Below are 24223 nucleotides of genomic sequence, written 5' to 3' on the forward strand. Positions count from 1 at the left end.
AATAATTAAACTTGTGGTTTTGGCTGTGATTGTGTATTATCTATGTCAATAAATTTGTAATCAGTAGGTTTTCAAAATTTAATCACACACCAATATTTTAATTAAGGTATAAAACATATTCAGTGAGCACCTCTGTAGAATCGACTTCCTTTGACCGGTAGGGGATGTCCTTCGGTATTAAAAACCCAATCATCCAAGGAGATCAGTGAGTCGGGAGAGAAAAGCAAGTAGAAATACTGGAACAAATAATGATAGGCATTATTATTAAATTAAATGATTGAGGAGAGGGAGAAGGAAGAATTTATTCAAAAACTTACCTTCAATGTTTCACTTAAAAAGTAGCCTCTCTGTATATCAAATTTATCCGAGTTTGATGAGTACACATTCCTAACTGCTGTATATCCGCCATCCACACGGCAATTCTTCTCAATGGCCTACAAATAAATATACCAATTATTTTTTTGTTATCATCCACATTTTTATTTATTTTTATTTATTTGTTATCATCCACATAATTTGGGAGGTGGTCAATGGGTACCGCCGCCCCGGGAACCATACTCTGGGTTACCAACACCTCTGCCACAGGTCACCTGAAGTGGTTCGCTACGTTTGGTGACTTAGCAGGGGTGCCCGGGCTCATGGAGGGTTGTGCGTTCTGGATCACACTGATGAATGGGTCGGCCTACTCACTGCGGGGCGGGCCGGGCTGGGAGAGGCCGGTTGAGGGAGATCCAGTAAACCGGTTATCGCTGTCCGGGCCGCTGGATAGTACAGGGGCCCGACCCTTGGACTCACGACCAAGGGTGGGCTGCCCCATCAGCCAGCGAAAAAACCCTGCCGCTGATGTTGTGCCGGTTCGTGACCGGTGAGGACCCAGCATCTAGCGTTTGGGGCGCACTGGGCGACCTCCACAGCCGGACTCTCCTGCCCATTGCCTAGAACCGCAGTCAGAAGAACATACCTTACATTTGGTGTATCCAGTTGCTCCACTCTCCAACTCCCCACCCAACCTTTTTAACCTAATCCTTCCCAACCCATCCTAAATCCCACAAACAAATAAAACAAACTTAAAAACTATGAACTTACAACAAATTAATATAAACTCAGCGACAGCGAACAGTAGGAGTCCTCAGTGTGGACCGAGGATGAAGGTGAATTTCGCTAACATTCGCGGTCTGCACACCAACCTAACTCCCATCCACCACCACCTTCTCTCACAAAATCCCCATCTCCTCTTCCTTACGGAAACACAGATTGCCGAGCCCCCAGATAACTCCTATCTGAACTGCCCAGGATATCATCTGGAAAGCCTTTTCAGGCCCAAAGGAGGTGTCTGCCTTTACAGCCGTGCTGACATCAGCTGCGCTCGTCTCGCAAATATCGAGAGCGCAAAACACGAAGTGTTATGGGTACGTGTGGATCTCACCGGTATGATGAGAATCTATGCGTGCCTATATCGCTCACCAAACCTTGCCGAATCAGACACTGTTGAGTTGTTTAAATACTTGAGTGACACTGTAGATATTCTCTTGCCCCGTTACCCATCGGCCGAGTTTGTAATCCTGGGGGACTTCAATGTTCATAATGAACAATGGCTGAAGTTCTCGGGCCCAACAAACTCTGCCGGTAGATCTGCGGAATCCTTTGCCCTTATCCATGGACTAAGCCAACTCGTAGAATCTCCGACCAGAATACCAGACATCCCATCACATCGAGCCAACCTACTCGATTTGTTTCTCACTAGTGAGCCACTCGGGTACAGAGTGGAGGTGACAGCGCCCTTAGGATCCTCTGACCACTGCCTGATTACCACCTCTGTCCCATCCTCCATGAACCGTCAACCCGACAAACATGTAAAGAGGAAGGTATGGCACTACAGGGCAGCAAAATGGGACAGCATGCGGTCTTTCTTCGGCGCCTTTCCTTGGAGTACTGTATGCTTTAGCTCCGAGGACCCATCAATTTGTGCACGCGAGGTAGAAGAAGTAATCACATCAGCAATGGATTGCTACATTCCCTTCTCCGTCAAATCCTCTGGAGCGGGCACAAAACCGTGGTTTGACCATCGCTGTGCTGAAGCTGTCAGACTCAAAAATACGGCTTTTAATGCACTCCGGAAGATTAGCTCCATGAATAACCTTTCGGATTACCGAAAACGGGCAAGGGATTGTAAGAGAGTTCTAAATAGAGCTAAGAGCGATCACGACCAGAGAATTGCGAAAAAGCTGGCTGACTGCCCCACTGGTAGCCGTGCTTTCTGGTCACTCGCTAGCTCGATCGGAAGAAATTTCTGCAGAACCACTTTCCCACCTCTGACCAAGCCTGATGGTCGGCTGGCTATCTCGGCCCGCGAGAAAGCTGAATTATTAGGCAAAATTTTCGCGGAAAACTCAACTCTTCAAGATAACGGAGAGACTCCCCCTTCCATTCCGCACTGCGGTTTTCAAATGGAGGAACCGAAGATCCGGAACAGAGAGGTTCTCCGAGTCTTGAACGAGCTGAAAGTCGACAAAGCCAGTGGGCCGGACGGAATACCTGCCTTGGTCCTCAAGAGGTGTTCTGCAGAAATGACTTCAGTGCTCGCGAAATTATTTAGGCTCTCTCTCAAAGGTGGAAAGGTGCCAGATCTTTGGAAAAAGGCAATCGTCCACCCAATCCCAAAAAAAGAGGGACCGTTCCGACCCTTCTAACTACCGCCCCATAGCCATCACTTCCATACTCTCGAAGGTATTAGAAAGGGTGGTTAACAACAAATTGCTCACATATCTCGAGAATAACAATATCCTAAGCGATCGGCAATATGGATTTTGTCGAAACCGATCGTGTGGCGATCTACTCGGATATGTAACGCATATTTGGGGGCGGTACATGGAACTTTTTGGTGAAACCCAAACCGTTGGGTTGGATATCTCCAAAGCCTTTGACAGAGTCTGGCACCGGGCGCTTATCGGGAAATTACCATCGTATGGGATCCACCCAACCTTGCATAGTTGGATTGCGGACTTTCTGAGGGGAAGAACAATTCAAACCGTGGTTGACGGCTCTTCTTCCTCACCGCACCAAATCAATGCGGGGGTGCCACAAGGATCTGTGCTGTCTCCGACGCTGTTTTTATTGCACATCAACGATCTCGTTGAATGTGCACCAATTCACTGCTACGCTGATGACAGCACCGTTCACGAGGGTTATCTTTTTGACAGGCCCCCTTCCACCTATGATGTCCGAACAGCTCGGGAAGTTTTGAAGCGAAAAATTGACCACCACCTAGAGATGGTTCGTGCCTGGGGTAAGGCCAACTTGGTCAGTTTCAACGTCTCAAAAACCCAAGCGTGTCTGATTTCGGCAAAGAGGGAGATCAATGACTGTCTGGTGCAATTTGATGGGAGCACTCTCCCCAATAAAGACTCCATTGAAATGCTTGGAGTTACTATATCAGACCAGCTCAAGTATCGGGGATCCATAGAAGCCCGAGTAAATCAGGCCTCCAAAAAGTTGGGCGTCTTGTACAGGGCTAGGAGATTCTTCAACAGTGACCAGCTGCTGACCCTGTACAAGTCTCAAGTCCGCCCAACTATTGAATTTGGGAGCCACCTTTGGGCTGGTGCCTCAAAATACTTGATAAACCTGCTTGAGTCTGTGCAAAGGAGAGCGATCCGTCTGATTGACAATCCGTTGTTAACAGACCGATTGCCTTCTCTGATGCATAGACGCAATGTAGGCATGCTGTGTCTGTTCTACAGGTATTTCAATGGAGCCTGCTCCAAGGAGCTAGCAGCATTGATTCCTGATGCACCGGTGCACGTGCGCGAAACTCGACGGACACGAACTGAACACCCGTTCACGGTTGACGTTGGCTTCATGAGAACGGGCCGTTTTTACGACTCGTTTTTGTGTAAGTCGGCTCGTATGTGGAACGAGCTACCGGCATCTGTTTTTCCTCCCTCCTATAATCCGAGCCTCTTCAAGGCCCGCATTAACAAATCCCTTCCTACAGCCCCTACCTTACTCCGCCTCATAACGCCGCCCAACCGGGTGGTGACATAGTTCCCCTGTCTGTGCACTGCACAGGCAGGGACACTCTTGTGAGGTGTCACATAAAAAAAAAAAATAAAAAAAAATTAAATATGAAGTAACGTTTATAATTTTTATCACTTTTATATGCCAAAAACCAAAAGCCAAATCCAATAATCTATTAGTTACATATATCCATATCATTGCATCCTTCACGCAATTTTTAAATCGCATATTTTCTAACACAAATTAATTTAAAGGAAACAATTAAACGGTGGGGTGTGATCAATAAACATGGCTAACTCATTCACACCAATCGACGAGAAGAATCGGCGAAGGTAAAAAGAAAGAAGATCCACCACTTTTATAATTAAATGAATGCGAGATACCGACGGTAAATTTTTACCGAAATTTGTTGTTTTAGACATTGTGATGTATTTAGGCGATAAATGGCGCTAGTATAAAGCTTACTCCAGAGTCTGACAGATGTCGCTAGAGTGTAACAGATGCTTGTTAGGTTATAATGACAGGGAACAAGCTTCTCGAACGAGAGAATTACCAACCCTCGGGTAATGAACAGTGTTGCTAAATCCAGACCTATTATTTTGTAACGTAAATAAACAAAATTATAAGTAGAACCTTTTACTTTTTAACAAAGAGTTCCCAACCCTTAAATCTGCAAAGTAAGATAGATATAACAGACATAAATAAACTTCACGCAGACATTACGCAGAAGTATCTATTCTCTAGGAAATACTCTACTGCAAAAAGACATGCGTATAATCCAAAATTAAAGGCACTTAACGATAACTTATTAACTTACTCAGATGTTACAAATATTAGGGAAGAACTACAAGAATTGAACACAGCTTGATTGAATATAAATTACAATACTTCTGATAAAAACAAAATAGATTCAACGACATCTGTTGGCAATACAATATAAATCAGCAGGTGATAGAGAAGCAACAATGCCATCTACCGATAACGTCCACAACGATTTTAATCATACCGAGTCCACCGAGAAACAGCAGTATTTGGAATAAGTCGCACAGAGGGATAAATATTTAGCATTTTCAGAATCGTGTACGAAATAATCCAATCTGATAATTCTCTAACCCCAATCAAAATTTGGCAAAAGTCCCCCCTAATCCGACGATATGAAGAGCAAAAACGGAATCTCACAATTTGTTAACATTTAAGTGACCGAAATAATTCGTCTCGCAATCAATACGTGTGTGATAGTCAACAATGAGCGATGAACACAAAAAGCCTTACGAATAAAATGGTGTGAATATTACGCGGCGCGTAAGGTCAACAGTGGAAAACTTGACTTATTACCATGACATTTATTTGGTTAAAACGGTATTAAACCAGGTTCAATGCCGACTTTACCGCACCAACGTTAAATGAAGCGTGAGAATAAAATTAGTAGGGAAATAGATACCGCTACAACCGCTGTTTTGTCATGTAAAGCGGCAGAGAATCCGTTTAAAAAATCTGTTCTTAGAAAAAAAGCTAAAATCATTCCAGGATAGAATAATAGAGTGGCCGCAAAATATGCAAGAGCCCGTGAGGCACTCTTTGAATGGAAAGTATGTGGAAAAACCTCCCAATTTACGACGGGCCAGTATCCAATCAAAGGAAATTGTCATAAACAATAAATCAAAAAGTCAGCTTATAGCCAATGGAATATCGGGCTACACTAACATAGCGAACTAGTTTAAAACCTTCTTCATGGCAGTCTCAGAAGATGAAAATGAAACACTGATACGATAACCGGACCACAAGACACGTGGTGACCAAATAATAATTAACCCGACCGCAATGCAGCAAATACATTGGCTGCATTAATAAAAAATGTTTTCTGGAAGATCCCTTGGACACGACGGACTGACAACTGCCAATCGCCGAGGTCAAAATATACCCATTGTATTAGGAATGTTGTCCACAGACATAATAATAACTTAACCCAAACCCACTCTCTGTTCTTCAGGTCCTTGGTGAGTCGTCACAAGATAAATTAGCTCTCGATCGCTTCTGGTCGAAAGATATAATATATCATAAGCAGAGATGTGCTTTATTTCAAATAAATCCATTTCAAATGGAAATGCAAAATGGGTATTTTGCATTTTGCATTTTAAATGCTTTTCTAAAAACCATTTTGCATTTTGCATTTTAAATGCTTTTCTCAATGCATTTTCCATTTTAAATGCTTTTTTGCAACATTCTTCCTACTATCTCCACTCATCTTTTTTTCATAAGCCCCAAATATCAGTCGGTCCTCAACCTCGCTATGAGAGATAATTTACATTTGTCAAGTTGCTCCCTGGTAGGATCCCTGGAAATTGAGTGATACCATTACAAAGAATACTGATTCAAATACTAAACATGGGGCCATGACGCTGTAATATTAAATGGTTTCTATGTTTTCAACATAGTCAACATGTCAACATTAGTCCCGCGCAAATTTTTTGTGGTTTCAAAATCTGTAGTTGTGGTGTTTTTGGATTTACCAACATGTAATATGTTTGTTCTACATTGATGTCCATTATTAAATGACAAAATTGTTTAAAAATTCTATAATTATTTTGATTGTTTGACCTGAGAAACCATTTTGCATTTTCAATGCATTTTGAAAATAGGTATTTTGCATTTTGCATTTGAAATGCTTTTCTAAAAACCATTTTGCATTTTGCATTTTCAAATGGAAAAATTTTGACCCATTTCCATTTTGCATTTCAAATGGTTTTGGGTACCCATTTTGCATTTCAAATGGTTTTGGGTACCCATTTTGCATTTCAAATGGTTTTGGGTACCCATTTTGCACATCTCTGATCATAAGGCATGATATATTTAGACAAACCTGCAGCTCTTCCCAGCCCCACTCTCTGTACTTCTCTTCCTTGGTCAGTCTCCACAAGATAAAGTAGCTCCCAACGGTTTGACTATTTAAAATAAAGGATGTTTCGCTACTTTCACTAACTTCATCTCCAATCTCGTGAAATCTGAAATGTGAAAAGTATTTCGAGATAATCAATATCATATTTTATTACTGTTAAGCCGATATTTAGCCTAATCCATTCTCAAATGTGTAATAATTACCTATGCTCTTTGAAACGCGGTAGTCATATGGCAAAGGATTATTGATGCAGTTTTGGTAATTTCATTTTCTTCCATAAAAATGTTCCAAATGGTATATTCTTTAATGTGGCAAATGGATACAGCTGCAATTATAATATTTACTAAGTTTGAAAAGATGTCACTTAATGCCACCTGAAAAAGGCATTCAACGTACTATGGCAAAATAAAAAAAGTGCAAAAAAACTAATATTAATGATAGCTCTGACGGATGCAGGTACATAGCTGACGGATATACCCGTCTGTCGTATTATAAAAAAAATATTTTGGCAGCTACACACCAGAACTCTCACTGATATTACTTGCCTAACATTTTGTGAATAATAACGTTTAATAAAAAAACTTAGATTATTTTTTGGTACCTATTTATTAAAAACACCACGGTAATAATAATAATAACAACCCTTTGTTTTAATCAGCCAACATTTCTGTTTTATTAATGTGGCCAATAATAGATGTGGTGAAGGTGTAAAGGCGACTCGTGAAAAAAATGGTATGGCAAAAACATGTATCTGCTTAAAATGTCAAATAAAAATAAAAGATCCATATGATTGAGAAATATAATAAAAAGGTTGTGTTGGGATGCTAATTACGCACATTTTCATGGGTGAAGCTCAATGCTGGTACCAAAAAATCGTCCAGTTCCGAACTCAGTTCAGTGTTTACACAAAGTTTTTTGAATACGGACGAAGACAGAAATTCTCCTCTTATTTTGAAGGTCAAGAATGAAAACTCTGCTTAATGGGATAGGGTTGGTTTTCGAAATCTCATACAGTCAGTGACCTTCCTCTTGTTTTTAAGGTCAAGTGTGCAAAATTTCATCAATCAACGCCACCCGCCACAGGCACTATTCTTTATATAAATAGATTCAAGTGGCTTATTCATGGAAGCTACAATTCATAACCAAGCATCGTGTATTGACACATTATTTTTGTGAAGGCTATGCTTCGGGTTCCAAAATATTACTTCTGCTTCATAAACTACCATGGTTTCCAAAAATTGTTTTTCCACTCTTGTAACGAGATGAAACCGCAGAAACTCGAATACTTTCTAGCTCTTAACTAATACGGCATCCTTATCTACAAACAGAGAGAGCTGCAGTTCACAGTTTACCGCTCAATGGCTCGCCCTCCCGCTACCTACCAAGCTCAAGACCTGATACTGGTAGCGAGATGAGTCGTCCTTCCAGCGATGTCTTTAAGGAGTTCTACGGTGAATACCTGATCGCGATATGTATCGTCCCTTTCGGTAAAGTTGAAGAGTGCCTAGAGAAATTCTTTATCTCTCGAATATGGTCGGAGATAACGAACCGTGTCACCTTTTCCGCTAATGAAGTGGAATATATCCGGCACATCTGTCTCGATTGCCTGCAAAGCGCAGACTGTTGTGGAGGGCCAGTTCGTGCGAGTTGGACCAACTTCTTTGATTCGGACGCCCGAATGCCACAACGCGATGTGCAACAGATCGATCCCGGGCCAACTCGACTCGCACCTACCAACTCAAGCCAACGCGTGCGATCTACCCCAATACCCCAATACACAATCGTCCGAACGTTAGGAGTTGGACAATAGTGTAGTGCCAGCATGAAATTGTCTTTACTAATCCCCTGTCTGTCCAACCGATTTCAATGATATTGTTTTTCTCTCGTGTAAAATTGTTTCAACAGCAGATAATATAACTATTTGCCATATCGATAAGCACCTAATATTTACGTTGGGCATTCGAAACAGCTTGAGGTGACTGGATTATGAACATTTTTAGTTTTCTGTATGCAGTTTAAGTTGGTCTTAGAATTCTATAATGTTATTTACTATCTTATCAAATCTTGACTTATTGTAATTAATTAAATAATTTTTAATATTATTCCTAGGTGTTGCGTGTGAAAATTTATAGTTGCATTATTTTATAACACGAATTTGTAAAACCCTATCAAAACCATTGTACTTTAACGTACTATAGTGTCACTATCTATCTATATATCGTCTATATAGTCTATATAAATAAACATGTAAAAATCTTAAATCTCAGAAAGATTGTCTCATAAATATTATGTGACTAGTGCAGTTCTTGCCTATTTGGTTATTTTGTCTATAGTGTTTTTTTTGAAGTTTGGCAATTTTTTTGGGGAAGACAAAGAGTTTTTTGTTTATGGTCACTTCCTCCCGGTCAGCATGGGCTAGCTGCACGGAAATTAGTCACTCACCATGAAGGTGTTTTAATCTGATTAAATCATGTGAATACAAGTTGTTTTTATCTTTAAAAAGGGCGCGGGGTGTTTTTCCTAACACGAATAGTTCGTGTAGGTTTTTATTTTTAGTGAAACCGACTTTTTTCGGTGATGGCCGGTGGCCAGTTTTGTGGAATTTGTGTTTTGGACTTGAAATTGTAAAGAGATTGGTCCTAGTTGTGGCTAGAATATTATGCCTGTTTAACCCCGCGTCGCGAAGTCACGGATTGCTGTTGGTTCTTCCGAAGTCCGTAAGTCTTGGAGACTGGTTGGACCACGTGCTTCTCGGATGAAGATTCTTGAGACGCTCTTTGAAGGTGTAGCGCCCTTTCTCCCCAAAGTGAAGGATCACCTTGGTTCCCTGGATTCCACGCCGTCCCCGGTAGATCCGTGGTCCCGTCACGGGTCCGTTCCCCTCTACCAGAACCAGCCTGAGGCTACAGACGCTCTTTGTAGGTGTAGCGCCCTTTCTCCCCAAAGTGAAGGATGACCTTGGTTCCCTGGATTCCTCGCCGTCCCCGGTTGATCCGTGGTCCCGTCACGGGTCCGTTCCCCTCTACCTGAATCAAGTTTTCGTTCGCCATCCGTTGTTTTCCTTCGATACTCGGCCACGTTTAGTTAGAATAGTGTGTTCAGGAGTCCATCTGGTATGTTTATGCTTTATATTCTTTATGTTACATTGGTATACTTTGAACTCCCATGTTGTGTTCTTTTGATGGTTACATTATAGTTTTAAAAAGTTCATCCTCTTTATTTTCTGATTTCCTACCTACTTGACAGAAAACTAATCCCATAATCCTGAGTTGTGATCTCTGCTCTGCCGTATTAATTCCTCTACTTTGATCATGATTATCTCACCATTACATTGGAATGTATCTCCATTACAAGTTCTTCACAATTTTTTTGAAATTTTGACGCAACGTTGACATTATATAGATGTCATCTGTTTAAAAAAAAAGCGCAATCTGTTGGACAAACATGTTCGATATAAAAGCAACACGCGCTTTTGTTTCTCTATCTGCACAGATAGACTAAGCCACAGTAACGCGTCGCGGGGTACAACTAGTGTCTATGTAGTATACTTCAATCACACAAAGAACAACAAGGGTAGAAGTACAAACCATAATTACCTTAACGTCTTAGGTCCTAACTTTGTGGCAGTCGTGTCGTAACTTTCATGACAAGTATTAGTTATTTTTTTTGCCAGATCCATGTATTTTTGGGTTCTAGAAGTCTCCAACGTCTTAGAGGCAAGTGCAAATAGTCCACCTACAAAATAATACTATGACATTAGTGAACTGAATTATTTAAAAAAATCAACTTTGTAAAAAACAAAGTTTTTTAACGATATTAACATCTATTTTTATTAATATATTTATTAAAAATGGTTCCATGATAACTCCTCATAATGACAATTCCACACAACTTTAAAAGGTGATATAAAGTCATTAAAAGTGATGAAAGAAAAACAAGGTTAATTATGTAACTATTAATATGTAAAGTTATCCGGTCACCGGTTCCATGATAATTCCTCATAATGACAATTCAAATCACCTTTAAAAGGTAATATAAATTCATTAAAAGTGATAAAACAAAAACTAGATTATATTGCCATCTTGATGAGTTATCCGGTCACCGGTTCCATGATATAGTGGAGTTACCAGACCTATAAAAAATGTTATAAAGTTATAAAAAGTGATGAAACAAAAACTAGGTTAAATAGTTACATATATATAGTTATAGATATATGTGATCATCGATGAAAATTTGAAATGGAAAAGCCATATTACGAAGTTAGTAAAGAGAATAAGGAAATGTATATATATATTTGTTAGGTTAAGAAATATTTTAAATGTGAAAATACTAAAAAATGTATATTATGCTCTTTTCCACTCCCTGCTTATTTACGGAATCATAGGTTGGGGAGGATCTTATAAAAACAACCTAAACTCAGTAAAAGTCTCGCAAAAAATTATTATAAAGGTAATACTTAAAAAAAACTCTACTTTCCCAACAAAATTGCTTTTTAAAATGTTTCCAGTACCAAATATTGATGATATATTTAAGCAAACTTCAATTATAAAAATGTGTAAAGAAAAAAATAACACAGAATATCAAGAATTTTACAAACTGATGAGAAATGGAAATCAATTTATTACGCCAATCTTTAAAACAACTCAAATGCAAAACCATTATATTTACCAAGCCATAAAAAACTACAATAATCTCCCTTCCGAATTGCGCTGTATTACGAACCAACAAGAACAAATCAATAAAATCAAACTTTTAAAAAAAAAAAACTTATATTAAAAAAATATATGGATATATTATATTTATATTTTACACATAACATTGAATCACTGAAGTAAGAATCGTGGCTCCCTTATCAGGCACAAGAGCTCCTCTTTTCTGATAAGGTATACATGACCAATTATGTACCTAAATATTATATTTTGCAAAAAATGTATGTATTAATGTAACTATGATCTATATTAAAATAATAAAAAAATAAAAATAAAATAACCTATTTAACCTAGTTTTTGTTTCATCACTGTTCATAACTTTATAACACTTTTTATAGGTGTGTTGAATTGTAATTTTGATGAGTTATTAGGTAATTTTTAAAAATATATGCATCTTACAGCGCGGTTGACTTCAGTCCCGGGGAGGAAGGCTCAATCCTCAGTAAAACAGAGAACAATATTTTTTAAATACATTATTAATTAAAATAGATGTATTATTGTAAAAAAACTTTGATTTTTACGTGTTTAATTTTTTTATCAAATAATTTTTTTTCTTGCCTGAAAAACATGCCAACTGATCCATCTTTGGTTCGGCCTCAGGATTGCCTGCGATTTCGCAGTAATACGCGACGTAGGTTAGTCCCTTGTATACTTTTATCAGCTTGTCAATAATAGGGCCCATTGCTTCATCGAACATCTCGCGAGACTCTGCCTCTTTCCCTTTACTTATCAACCATGTCTTCAGGAGGTATTCGTAGAAAGAATCTCCAAAAGCCTCAAGTGATGTTCCATAACCTGGAAGTATTCTAACCTTGAGGTAATCGTAGTTTAAAAATAAGGCATTTACATATGGATAGTAAAAAATATACAGTATTTATTACATATAACTAAACTGCCTCAGTAATAATATTTAGTATTTATTAAGTGATAAATTGAAGATGTCTCTGAATCCGTATAATTATTAATTTTTTTTATTTTATTTTAGGGTAATTAAGAGTTACAATATGGTTGGTTTATACATGTACTATTTAATTAACCGAGAAATTAATATAAATTTCCACATTATACACATACATTATGTATTAAACAATTAAACAGTATATTTATAAAATTAACATATATAATTATAACAAGAGATACTCCATAATATATCGTTACATAAAATATAATTACATTTTATGTAGTTTGGTTTAGTTGGTATACAAATGAATACATTTTTAAATATATTTTTAATACATTTTCAATATATTTTTAATATATTTCAATATATTTTTAATACATTTTCAATATATTTTTTGTATCAGACGTAATCGTGACACACAAGACTGTAAAGGGGGCCGGTGATCCCAATCTGTGGAGGCGTGAGATGTCGTCCTTCAGTGGCGTGGAGGGGTAGAACGGGGCCGTCTCTGAAGCCGCTGTAGAGCTGGTCCGATTGCTTGTCGCTTGTTCTTGAGCTGATTCCGAGTCTGGTCCGAAGGGGTAGGCAGTCCGTGGTCCAGGGTGAGGCGGGGGTCAGAGTGAAAGAAGGCGAGCAGAGTCAGAAGTCGGAGCGAGGTAGAGGGCAGAGCAGAGAGAGAGGTGTTGAGCTGGTGGTGGTTTCTGGTTATCTGACGTTTTGAGGGCCTGTTGCCCGTTTTATAGCCGCCAGCGGGCGCACGACGCGCACACGGGCTCACTTTCTCTTTGATTCCTGGAATCCGTGAGCCGTGTTTGCGACGCTATCGCGGCGCCCCGCCGCTCGGCCGGTAGTTTCGAGCCGTGGCCGAACGTGACCACGGCCTTCCTTTGTTTGGGAACGATCCTCAGAACCGTGCCCGTGGGACGTAATGACGGCGTACCACCGGTCATTTGTGACGCTATGACGGCGCATGGCGCACGGCACGGCTTCCCACTACGTTTTGGCACGGTTCTAACAATCGTGCCCGAATTAAAACATGTTTATGATTTTACCAGCTCTCACACTACTTCTCTGCCCGTATACCTCTAGCCAAGCTCCGACGTTTCATTTATTGTATTGACATTACATATTGACATTACATATTGACATTAAATATACATTTTTACATCATTTTTCATACATTTAGAGGCAGTTTATTCAAGTTAAGGACAGGCAAAGTTAAGGTAAATAGCAGATTTTAATATGGGGCGACGTCGGCTGATATTGGAGCAGTACGTCCGTTACATTTTTAATAAATTTTCAATATATTTTGGATACATTTTCAAACGTTTTTTAATAGAGTTTTTATGTAGGTACATTAAAAAATATCTACATCAGAGAGAACTTTATTATATCCCTCAGTAAATATTCTAGGCAGTGAGGAATAGGAGTAGTTAGTCCCAGAATTTCTGCTATTATTAATTAGTTTTATCTAAGTACTATTAATGGATTTACTCACCAGTAACATTACACGGTTCCATTTTTCCTGTCATTGTATCAACTAGAATGTTATAGAGACCGTCTGGTTTATATGCCTCTTTCAGTGTCTTGCGTATTTGTTCGACCTTGTTCCTGTAAATGGGATTGCCGGTCAAGTCGCTCAAGTACGCAAACTCCAGGTGAAGGGACACAACTTCAGCTAAAGTGCTCCTGTTTTTGGTCCAAGCATAGTTGGAACTATTCTGAAAATAAATATTTCTTAGTAAATATTATTTTTTATTGCGAAATGTTAATATTACTTCACCTTATGACCGAGGTTATAAATAACCAATAAAATTAACCATTTGTTGGGGCAGATATTTCATATTGGTGAAATCGGCTCGGCTCCGCGACCATCGTCGCCAGCCTGCGACTCCCGCTCATCTGCCGACCAGGTCCATCGCATCTTCGGCTACCTTGTTCACGCTGAAGTACCCGGACGACTCCTCGCCTTCATCAGTGCTGAACAAGCCCACGAGTCCGGTCTCCATCAACGCGGTGTCGACCCACTGACCCGCATCGCGACCATTCTACAGCGACATCGCCGTCTACGCCTTGTGTCATCATCATCATCGGACCAGAGCCATCTCCCAACTGCGCAACTCAACTGATGTGTTATACTGACTCGCAATAAACGCTGTGACAACAACAACATCATATTTTATTGTCTCACTACCAATTCCCATATATGTATTTAATTTAAAATAGTGTAAAATTCGCAATTTTTTGGTCAAATAAAAGAAATTTTACGTATTTAAAAAAAAAAATCTGGTTTAATAAAAAAAATATATGTTCTTCAGTATTAAACCCTCTAAACTGCCAAAGCAGTTTGTCAGTAAGTGCATAGACTATCTAGATTGCAGTTACTTAGTTCGGGAAGAATCTTGCAATCATAAATAAAGATAGCAGCCAATAAAAATATGCATTAAGAAAATAAAGATAATGTTGGTAGTTCTTGGTCGAAGTATGATACAGTTAAATATGAACGGGGGTAAAAAGGGGGATGAAAAAGGGGTATGGTCGAATTAGCTTAATGGTAGAGCAAAGCCCCGGCAAGGCTGAGGTCCTGGGTTCAATTCAGTTGCGACCGAAATCTTTTTTCTGATTTTTATGTTTCAAATATTCGTTTGAAAGCCTTCAATGTTTAAATACTTATAGAATGTTATGTTACGTCTAATGGGTGTATATGTATACGTACCTTAAGGTCATTCTGTTACATCTAAATATAGATTTGTATCTTTACCTCCAGATACCTTAGTACATTATTCTCACATCAGGTCCAGGGAAATCTAGCCTCTTACTCTAAAACTGCTAATAAATCAAATACCCTCACAATATCTCACTATTTAATCTATATCCAGAGTCAATAAGAAGATCTGAAATGGGTTTTCCAATAAGAGGTGTTATTTTGAATAGCCCGCTATTTCGGTAGATGTTAATTTTGAAGCTGTCTTTTTTTGACATTTGACAAGTAAAATCTACGCCATTGATAAAAATGGAACAATACACGCTGCAACAACGCATTGAAATTATTAAAATTCACTTGAGTGAATCAAATGCAAATCATCTTGAGTGATGAGGCCCATTTCCACCTCGGTGGCTTCGTCAACAAGCAAAATTGTCGCATCTGGGGCTCTGAAAACCCAAGAGTTATTGTTGAAAAGCCTCTTAATCCTCAACGTGTGGCTGTTTGGTGCGGTTTATGGTCCAGCGGAGTCATTGGACCTTACTTTTTCGAAAATGGGGCTGGATCAACAGTTACGGTGAATGGATTGCGCTATCGAGAGATTATTTTTGATTTTTTATGGCCGGAATTAGATGGTATTGATTGGGACAGCGTTTACTTTCAACAAGACAGCGCTACGTGCCACACAAGCAACGAAATCATTGATCTTTTACGATTGAATATCGAAATAACACCTCTTATTGGAAAACCCATTACTAGCAAAGAAATAAAGGATTGTTCAGGAGAGGTAAGCTAAAAGGTCACGGGAACAAACTGGTAGGTAGGTAACATAATGTAATGGCGCTTATACGCTTGCGAGACTAAGTCTGAGCCGAACCTGTGAACCCTTCGACTATTGTTTTATTTTGTCCATGTATGGGACAGTCGCACTGTGGAATGGGCCAAATGATTATGTTTTTATTAGGGGCGTGAATTAAACCTTACCCCAGTGGTCGGATTTAATATTGAATATGGCAGTCCGGTGGGTGTCGAGAATACAGGCAGTAGCTTGTCCGCCACGTGCCGTGCTTTGTCTCTAAACATGATGTCTCCCGTCAAGGCAAAGCAGCTTAGGAGGCTACCAATGAACTGGACCGTTGTCTCAAACACAGATATAGTAGTGTTCTACAAATAAATAATTCAATTATACAACAATATAAAAACATCAGACATAAATCATTGGTATAAAGTATGATTTTTGTCTTCAAAATCGTGATTATTTGAATGCCCATAGCCTTTCGTCCACAAGGCGTGAAGCATGCGTACTAGGCAGCATTGGTCGCATGCCTCTACGCCAATGTTGAGAGTCAGGTGCGAGGCATGTGTATGAGGCATCGCGAGCTAGTTTACGCGACTGCTAAAACTAACATTGTAGTTGATCTCCTTCAATAAGCCACATATTATTTTTTTTATATATTTCGTCTCCTCTGTTAATTCACTGAATAAATAAATCAATATCATTGTGTTGTGGACGTTTCCGTTTGCCCGAAGTTAGGTCAAATTTATTAGCGTTTCTCTGAGAATTTGCCAAAATATTTACAAACACCAAAATTTCTTTCTTGAAAGAATGAGTTTCATTGGTTGGCCTGGGTATCTACTACGGTCAATTGATAAAAGAATTTATCGGCGCCGTTCCTGAGCACGATTACAAATTGCTAACGTACAAACAACATTTCACGTCTGATAAATTAAGAACATTTAGTAATTTTGAACTGTTATAAGTTACCGATTACATCGAAAAACCTTTATCGATCTACCGTGCTAGATACCCTGATGCCCAGAAGTCGAAATGTGCTATGTAGTTTGGCGATTTAAATATAAATCCTTTCAATTCTTTCGAATCTAAAGAGATTTCGTTTTTATCTAAACGGACGGAGCGAGCAGTTCGCACTGAGAAGGGTCTAAGCGCGGACAAAATACTGTCAAGCGCAAAACGGCCTAGACCTACCTCAGTGGGGCGGTGCGCATCCGAGGCACGTCCATACGATATGAGGCAAACGCTTTGAAGTCGCCTCACAAGTACACCGCCGTGTGGACATAACGAATCAAACGAATTTCGAGATGTTCTTTGAGAATTACACAAAAACAGAACTATTTCGAAGCGCAGGGTGGGTTTTGCAGGGAAATGTGGATCCTACTGAAAAACCCATGCTGATTTCTAAATGACGCCATCCCTTCCATCAAATTCCTTGCAACAGCTCCTTACTTAGCAACTGGCCTAACTCAACGCCACCCAACAGGGTAGCATTGTGGGAGGATAAATTACCCCCGTTTGTACATACCAACAAATATATTCGTATTCAAACACACTTACTACTCCGTCTAATGTGAAATTTTTTGAAATCCACTCTCTCCCTTCATCAAATTCCTCTTTCATTCCCATAATGTAGAGTGTATCCATAGCGACTAGGATTGTTGTTCCGAGGTTGATTGTAGTAGGGTGAAACGAAGAATCATCACTGGGAGGATGGGCCACCTTGGAAACAGGTTGCAGCTCAACCTTGCCCCATGCATACCGCTTGTAGTTATCCCAGGCGTGTTTCATCATCTAAAAGGAAGACAATTGGTTTTTATACAGTGTAAAACTGCTCCCCGGGGGTTGGTAAAGAATCGACATTAACCGGGTGCAGTGCTAGATGTACGCAAGTCTGCTCATGCGATGCACCTACCCGTGTACGACAACAGTTTTGTTTTGTTTTTTTTATTTTTTTAATTTTTTTTTACTTTTATTTTTTTTTGTTTTTTATTTTTTTATTTTTTTTTTACTTTAATTTTATTTTTCTTATATACGGCATAACGTTGCCATCAACAAAAGTAAGAATAGTGAAAGTACAAAAACTCAACGAAAGTATTAAGTAACAAGCATAAAGTGTAAAAGTTCAACAAGTTCAACAAGAATGGTATAAAGTACGAGTAAAATAAATATATTTGGAATAATGGAGCGCTGTTGGTATCACGCATTCTTGCTGCACCCGGTTTATTCTGATTCCTGACCGGTGAGGGAGCAGCCTAAGTATGAACTGAATCTACGGACGGGTTGTTCCACAGACTTTGAACAATTCATCAAATTTCAAAGCTAATTTTCAAGTTCTGTAAACGTTCTATTAAATTTCTGTTCCATTCATTATTGGCCAGTTGTGTCACAGAACTGAAATAACAAGGTAAACTTTTTGATTTGAATTTGTTCTAGAGTGTTTTTCATTAAAAATAATGCACGAACGCGTAAGTACTTGTAATTCAATTATGCTTAATAATTAAAGACAGTCGGTAATGTTGTTAACGATTTTATAAAATAACATAGCATCTGAAAAATGGTTTATGTACACTCAATGAATCAATTTTCAAAATTACTTTTTCATCAAGATAATTATAAAATCATTTGTACGATTAGTGAAAAATGGATTATAAGATTTTTCTGAAACGATTCTATTTTGTTTATATATATATAAAAACAAAATAGAATATATGCGCCGTTGGTATAAATATATGTTAAATAAATAAGTAAATAACAGAACTTGAAAATTTAATTTCAAATTTGTATGACACATTACATTGTATATAATTCTACCCAATATAATTCATTTCCATGAACTTATTCTTCCAGTTACATTGTTCTTATGACACACAATTGAAGAACCTAAAAGATTATCAAAATGCATTAATTTATAGACAATACCTATTTTTTATTTGAATGCCATTAATAACAATGACTCCTCTTTCATTATTATAAAACTGCTCAAAAGCAACATTTTGTTCATAGACATCCTAATTGATAGACTTGCTACAACATGAAATCCGGGTATCATTTCGATGAACCATATTTTTGGTAATAGGAGGGTTCGAGAATGCATTGAATAATCTACGACATCAGTCATGCGTTGAACGCCGACGAGCGCACATTGAAGTAACCAGAAGGCAACAGTTTGCAGATCCCGATTCGGGATTTGCAGTTAAGTTTTTTACGCAGCCAGTAATTGAGCGGTATTTGTAAAAGGATTAGTAATCACTAAGCAGATTTTTTTGTTATTACATTTTTTTTTAAATTATGTTATTTTGATATTACAATGTCAGTTGCCTTTATACTGCCAGATTCATTTATTAATAAATTACAGAAATAGAGACGGTCATACCCCCTCCGCGCTCCACGCTACTTGGTTTGTTCCAAAGATATTCTTTCTAATATCTTTGGTTTGTTCCCTTTTCCCCGATGGGCTAGTCTACGAGTGTCAATTTGGATGTACATGATTTTGTTAAAGTTTCTTTACTATCGTTACAGTTTTATCATTTTTTCTTTATGAGCTCAATTAATATATCAGTGACCTCTTTGACTTTATTTCTTCTTTCCTTGTCCTTGTCCGACATCAGATTCTCCCGGTCGTATTTTCTTAGTTCGTACTTGTATGGTCCGAATTTCACATTATCCATCAGAAGGGAAGATCCCCGACGGGAAGCTTCTGAGGGAAGAGTCATAGAAACCAGGAAGCCTGCCATGGCTAAGTAGAACGATAATTCCTGTTGAAAAATATTGTAGTAAAAATAAAATAATACATCCATAATTTAAGGTAAAATTTTATAACGCCACTTTACTCTTAACACTTAAAATTATTGATTTTTAATTTTTTTTTAAGAAAGACGAACATTCCCAGGTTACTAATAACCTGACAATGTTTGAAAATCTTCTACTACCATCACAGTAAGCGAAAATTTTTGCTTGTGTCCTGATGGAAGACTTAGCCAGCCGAGGAATTGAACACAGTACGCCTGGGTAGGACCCAGACGCGATGACAAATCAGCCAGTGACCGGTTTATATTGTTTCATATTTTCGTTGGGGAGATAATAAAAGATGCATTAATAAAAATATATTATAACATGGAAATATGAAATTCAATACCTTGACGTGATTTTTTTTTTTACAAATTACTCTTTGAAATTCCACATATCTGACATTGTCTGTTCATTGCAAACAATATCTTTGGTTCATTGATTTGTTCTTCGTAATGCGAGATCATATTTACTAACGGAATCGCAATACGGAGAACATATAAAGCCTTTGTTCACAGTGTCCTGGAACATAGCTCCGTTATTTGGCCCCCCTTTGAATAAATCATTATCTTAGACGTAGAAAATGTAAAAAAGAGTTTTATGCGTTATCCATACATGAGAGAATATATATACTATCTATTATACCTATATCCACCCTTGCTCTTAACGGGAATGCTCGATTTCAACTCCCTAGAAGCAAATATTTTCTTTTACTTAATCCACTTATATTGAAAGAGGTTAACTTTTCATGTTCCTAACAACTTAATTCTCCGAAAATCTGTATATTAGAACGACAGGACTTCTGTATATCAGAATGATCAGGACTTCTGTAGATACATCAGAACGCGCCAATCAATAGAGCGACTCAACTGCTTAACGATTCTGCATTGGCCATCGTCATTTTCAACGTCACTTACAGAAAAATCAGCAAATATCTTTTGATGTATGTCACAAAATAGTTAAACTGCCCCAATGACCTTTCATACCTACATGTGCCTCAAATTTGTGATCTTCTCCGTAACCCATTTTTATTTTTTTATTATAGATACGAGACGGTTTACGTATAGTTCTCGTGAGCTCTTAGGCCGTATGCCCATTGTGCCATCTCCTCATTTACCTCATTCCTTTAACAGTCACCCGGTCCCTTTTATAACATTAACCAGACTTGTCATTGGATATGAGGCTATGTCTTCTGGTTCCATAATGTGTCTTTCAAGGTCTCATCTCTCCTCTCCCTCTTCCCTACCCCACGAGGAAAGAGAATCCCGTAATACATTGGTGCATAACCGTTTTATAGAGATCTTTTTATTTATTTATTTATTTATTGGATGATTTTTATAGCGCCGCTTTTGCGAAATATCACCTCAGGAGCGCTGTACAGTTAATGCAGATATTACAAAAAAATATATAAATATTAAAAATTGAAATTGAAATTAAGTTAAATAAAATGAAGTACAGAAACAGGTGACACGGAGATGGAGAATCTGCTGCAAGAATCCTAGGTGGTGAGGAAACTGGATCAGCTGCTGCAGCGAGAGAGTCCACCGCGTCCACCAACAGTGCCAGCACGATGTTCGTCATCCTTCCAGGTATGTGTCTGCTGCTAATAGAGCGCTGGCACAATGTCCTCTCATGGATTCCAGACCTTGGCAGCACCGCTGTGACATTCGACGAAGGTAGAGGATGGAGACTCTGCAGCAAGAATCCCAGGTGGTGAGGAAACTGGACCAACCACTGCAGAGAAAGAGTGCACTGCGCCACCAACAGTGCCAGCACGAGGTTCGTCATCCGTCCAGGTATGTGTTTGCTGCTAATTAAGCGCTGTCACAGTATCCTCACATAGATAACAAACCTTGGCAGCACCGCTGTGACGTTCGGAAAGTCCATCTCCTTGTACACTTGTTTCTGGTGATTATGTTAGTGGTGCATTGTTCCGAAATAAAAGGCGGCGGACGGGATAATAAATCACCTTGGGCACTTGTTAGGGCTTTCTGAGTTTCCAAGAATAACATTGAAAACATCTGGCGTACCTACAGTTACCGATTCTCTTCCCAAGTTCAACTTCAGCGAATTTAGAATATTTTTAGCACAATTTTCGATTATTCATTTTTGAAACACTGCACTCTAGTCAAATTACTATTAAGTTCTGATTACTAATTGGTAAGTTAATTTAAAATGTAGATTCACTGATTTTTAAAATAACTTCAAAGGGATGTTGCCTCGTTTCCCTTGAAAATACTAAAAAAACACAAAGCGGTTGGAGACGGCATGACGCGTCCAGCTGCCACAAAGGGCGCTAGCACTATCTTACTATGTGAAACCGCACAAGAGTCTCAACAACGTTCCCTCTATTTTTTCATTGTGTGTTCGGCCTAGAAACTTACCAGTGCAAGATATTACAAGAGGAAAGAGGCGAGTGCGCAAATACGTAAATTCATGGGTAGATAAAATTAAGAAATCAAGTAAATGTACCACGGAATAAAAAAATACATTTTAAAAATTAAATATCTAATTTCCTACCCGATGATGTTCTTTCATAAAGAGTCCAGTACGTTAATTGTTGATGATAACACTAGTTAACATCGATTATTTGTGTAGCTACTGCTATATAATACACAATTAATGTATTCTGGTTTATGTCAATTCCTCATCGGCCTATAAGGGAAGGGGTAAGTCTAACAAACTGAAGAATGACGAATTTACTTGACCACGGAGGCCAATTAGAAAATCATATTTCAATTAAAAAATCATATTTTGAAAGTTTCGACGCCATTTTTTTCTTGTTAGTATGTTGTGACATTTGCCGGAAGGTTTCGTTTCAATCTAAATATGCACTAATTTTTTAAATAACCAATACTAAGAACCCAACAACGAGTAATAATCTATTTTCTGCACGTTTTTCCATCTATCCAATTATTTCTTTGTGTAGAGAGTGAAGCAGAGTTCTAGAATTTTACCCAATTTATTATGTAATATAAGAGTTTGACAAAATTAAAACATGAAAGGCCATACGTGTCATATGTAATTATGCACGTACAGTGTCAGGATACTCGTAGAACCAGCTGAAAACTGGCGAATCAATATCACTTAAAAAAGTCATTTTTTTCGATCGGAGCCTTTCCATAACTTTTTCCGCAACTAAAATGTCAAAAAAAACTTTTGGAGCCGTGTCTACTCTTTGACGCATTTTATAAGACATAAACAGCTGATATTAACCCTCAGGCAACCATTTTTTTTCATCTAAACATTTTTATCTTCGGACTCGATTTACTCGAAAACTAAAGTTCAAATAAAAATATATATTTATACCACAGAATCGACTCCAATTGTGATGTAGATTCACCATTCTCCCGCTTTTACTATGAATTTCCTGACACTACCACAGGGTTTTAAGGGACATAGTTGACTTACTTTGACCAGTGATTCCTGATTTCAATTGGAAACGTAGAAATTTTTTGTTTGGTCAAAAAAAATCGAAAAAAACACTAAAAAATTACCCTAGACATAAATATCGTTTTTTTACTCCAAATTTTTCCAGGAATCACTAGTTAAAGTCAAATAAAGTACGTTCCTTAACACCCTGTTTATATATACAGGGTGTCCGGGGATAAAGTGCACAAACTTCTGGAGGTTATTCTATATGATGGTGGTGGAAGTAAAAAAGATAAATGACTTTTTTCAAAATTCCGTCGCTTTTTTTCCCATACACAATAAATTTCAATGGAAGAATACAATTTTTTTCCATACAAAAAATTGAACTTCTACACCAGAAAACTTAAATAAAACGTTGGAATTTCGAAAAATCTTATTTATCTTTTTACTTCCACCACCATCGTGTAGAATCACCTCCCGAACTTTGTGCAGTTTATCCCCGGACACCGGTTAATGCAACATATATTTTTTTCAATAATCAATTTTCTTGTTTAAAGGAGGAAAATTAATAATATTCGAATAATTGGTTATTGGTTGTTACGTAGTATCTTACCATTGCGCGCTCTAATGAAAAAACTGTTTTGCGAACTAAATTATGTAGCAATTAGGTAAAATCGTCACGATACTGCCGCTATCAACTTTCGGAGATAACTGACGACCTGTAAGTCAATACCATACTATGTACGAATCATTTCATCATCTTTGTCGACGACTCACAAATAAGTAACAAACATTGAATTTAAAAAATATATTTTATGGCTCTGAGAGATACCGTTGTTTGAAAGAAGATGCAAAGCATTGATCCATACCATCTGATCCAAGTTGATGTAGTTGTTGAGTGTGAGAAGGTTAAGCCAGATAAGATCCTTGGCTTTGCGATGGTTTATATTTTGGTTTTATCGGAGGTCAAGACAAATAATGAATACCTTGACACTAGGACTAATTATTAAGGAAGCATACCTTCTTCTTATTTTTCAAAGAA

The 24223-nt window shown here is 38.2% G+C and overlaps 1 protein-coding gene across 2 annotated transcripts; it reads right to left on the reverse strand.

Annotated features, from left to right (window-relative positions):
• LOC149422902 (mannosyl-oligosaccharide alpha-1,2-mannosidase IA-like) lies at positions 1–23885 on the reverse strand. 2 transcript variants are annotated; one of them, XM_089632766.1, is made up of 10 exons: positions 23795–23885; positions 19587–19778; positions 17581–17814; positions 16212–16391; positions 14022–14244; positions 12181–12417; positions 10510–10648; positions 6878–7019; positions 318–434; positions 2–236 (listed from the first exon to the last, which is right to left on the reverse strand). In XM_089632766.1, the coding sequence occupies exons 1-10, from the start codon at positions 23795–23797 to the stop codon at positions 120–122; spliced, it is 1584 nt and encodes a 527-aa protein (XP_089488892.1). In that variant the 5' UTR covers positions 23798–23885; the 3' UTR covers positions 2–119. The 2 variants fall into 2 exon arrangements, with proteins under 2 accessions (XP_089488893.1, XP_089488892.1); XM_089632767.1 differs by lacking the exon at positions 16212–16391 and having other exon boundaries at positions 1–236.
• Positions 23886–24223: the final 338 nt, after the last annotated feature.

The sequence above is a fragment of the Hesperophylax consimilis genome, chromosome 6, assembly GCF_061612785.1.
Source record: "Hesperophylax consimilis isolate HC1 chromosome 6, BYU_Hcon_1.0, whole genome shotgun sequence".
NCBI lineage: Eukaryota > Metazoa > Arthropoda > Insecta > Trichoptera > Limnephilidae > Hesperophylax > Hesperophylax consimilis.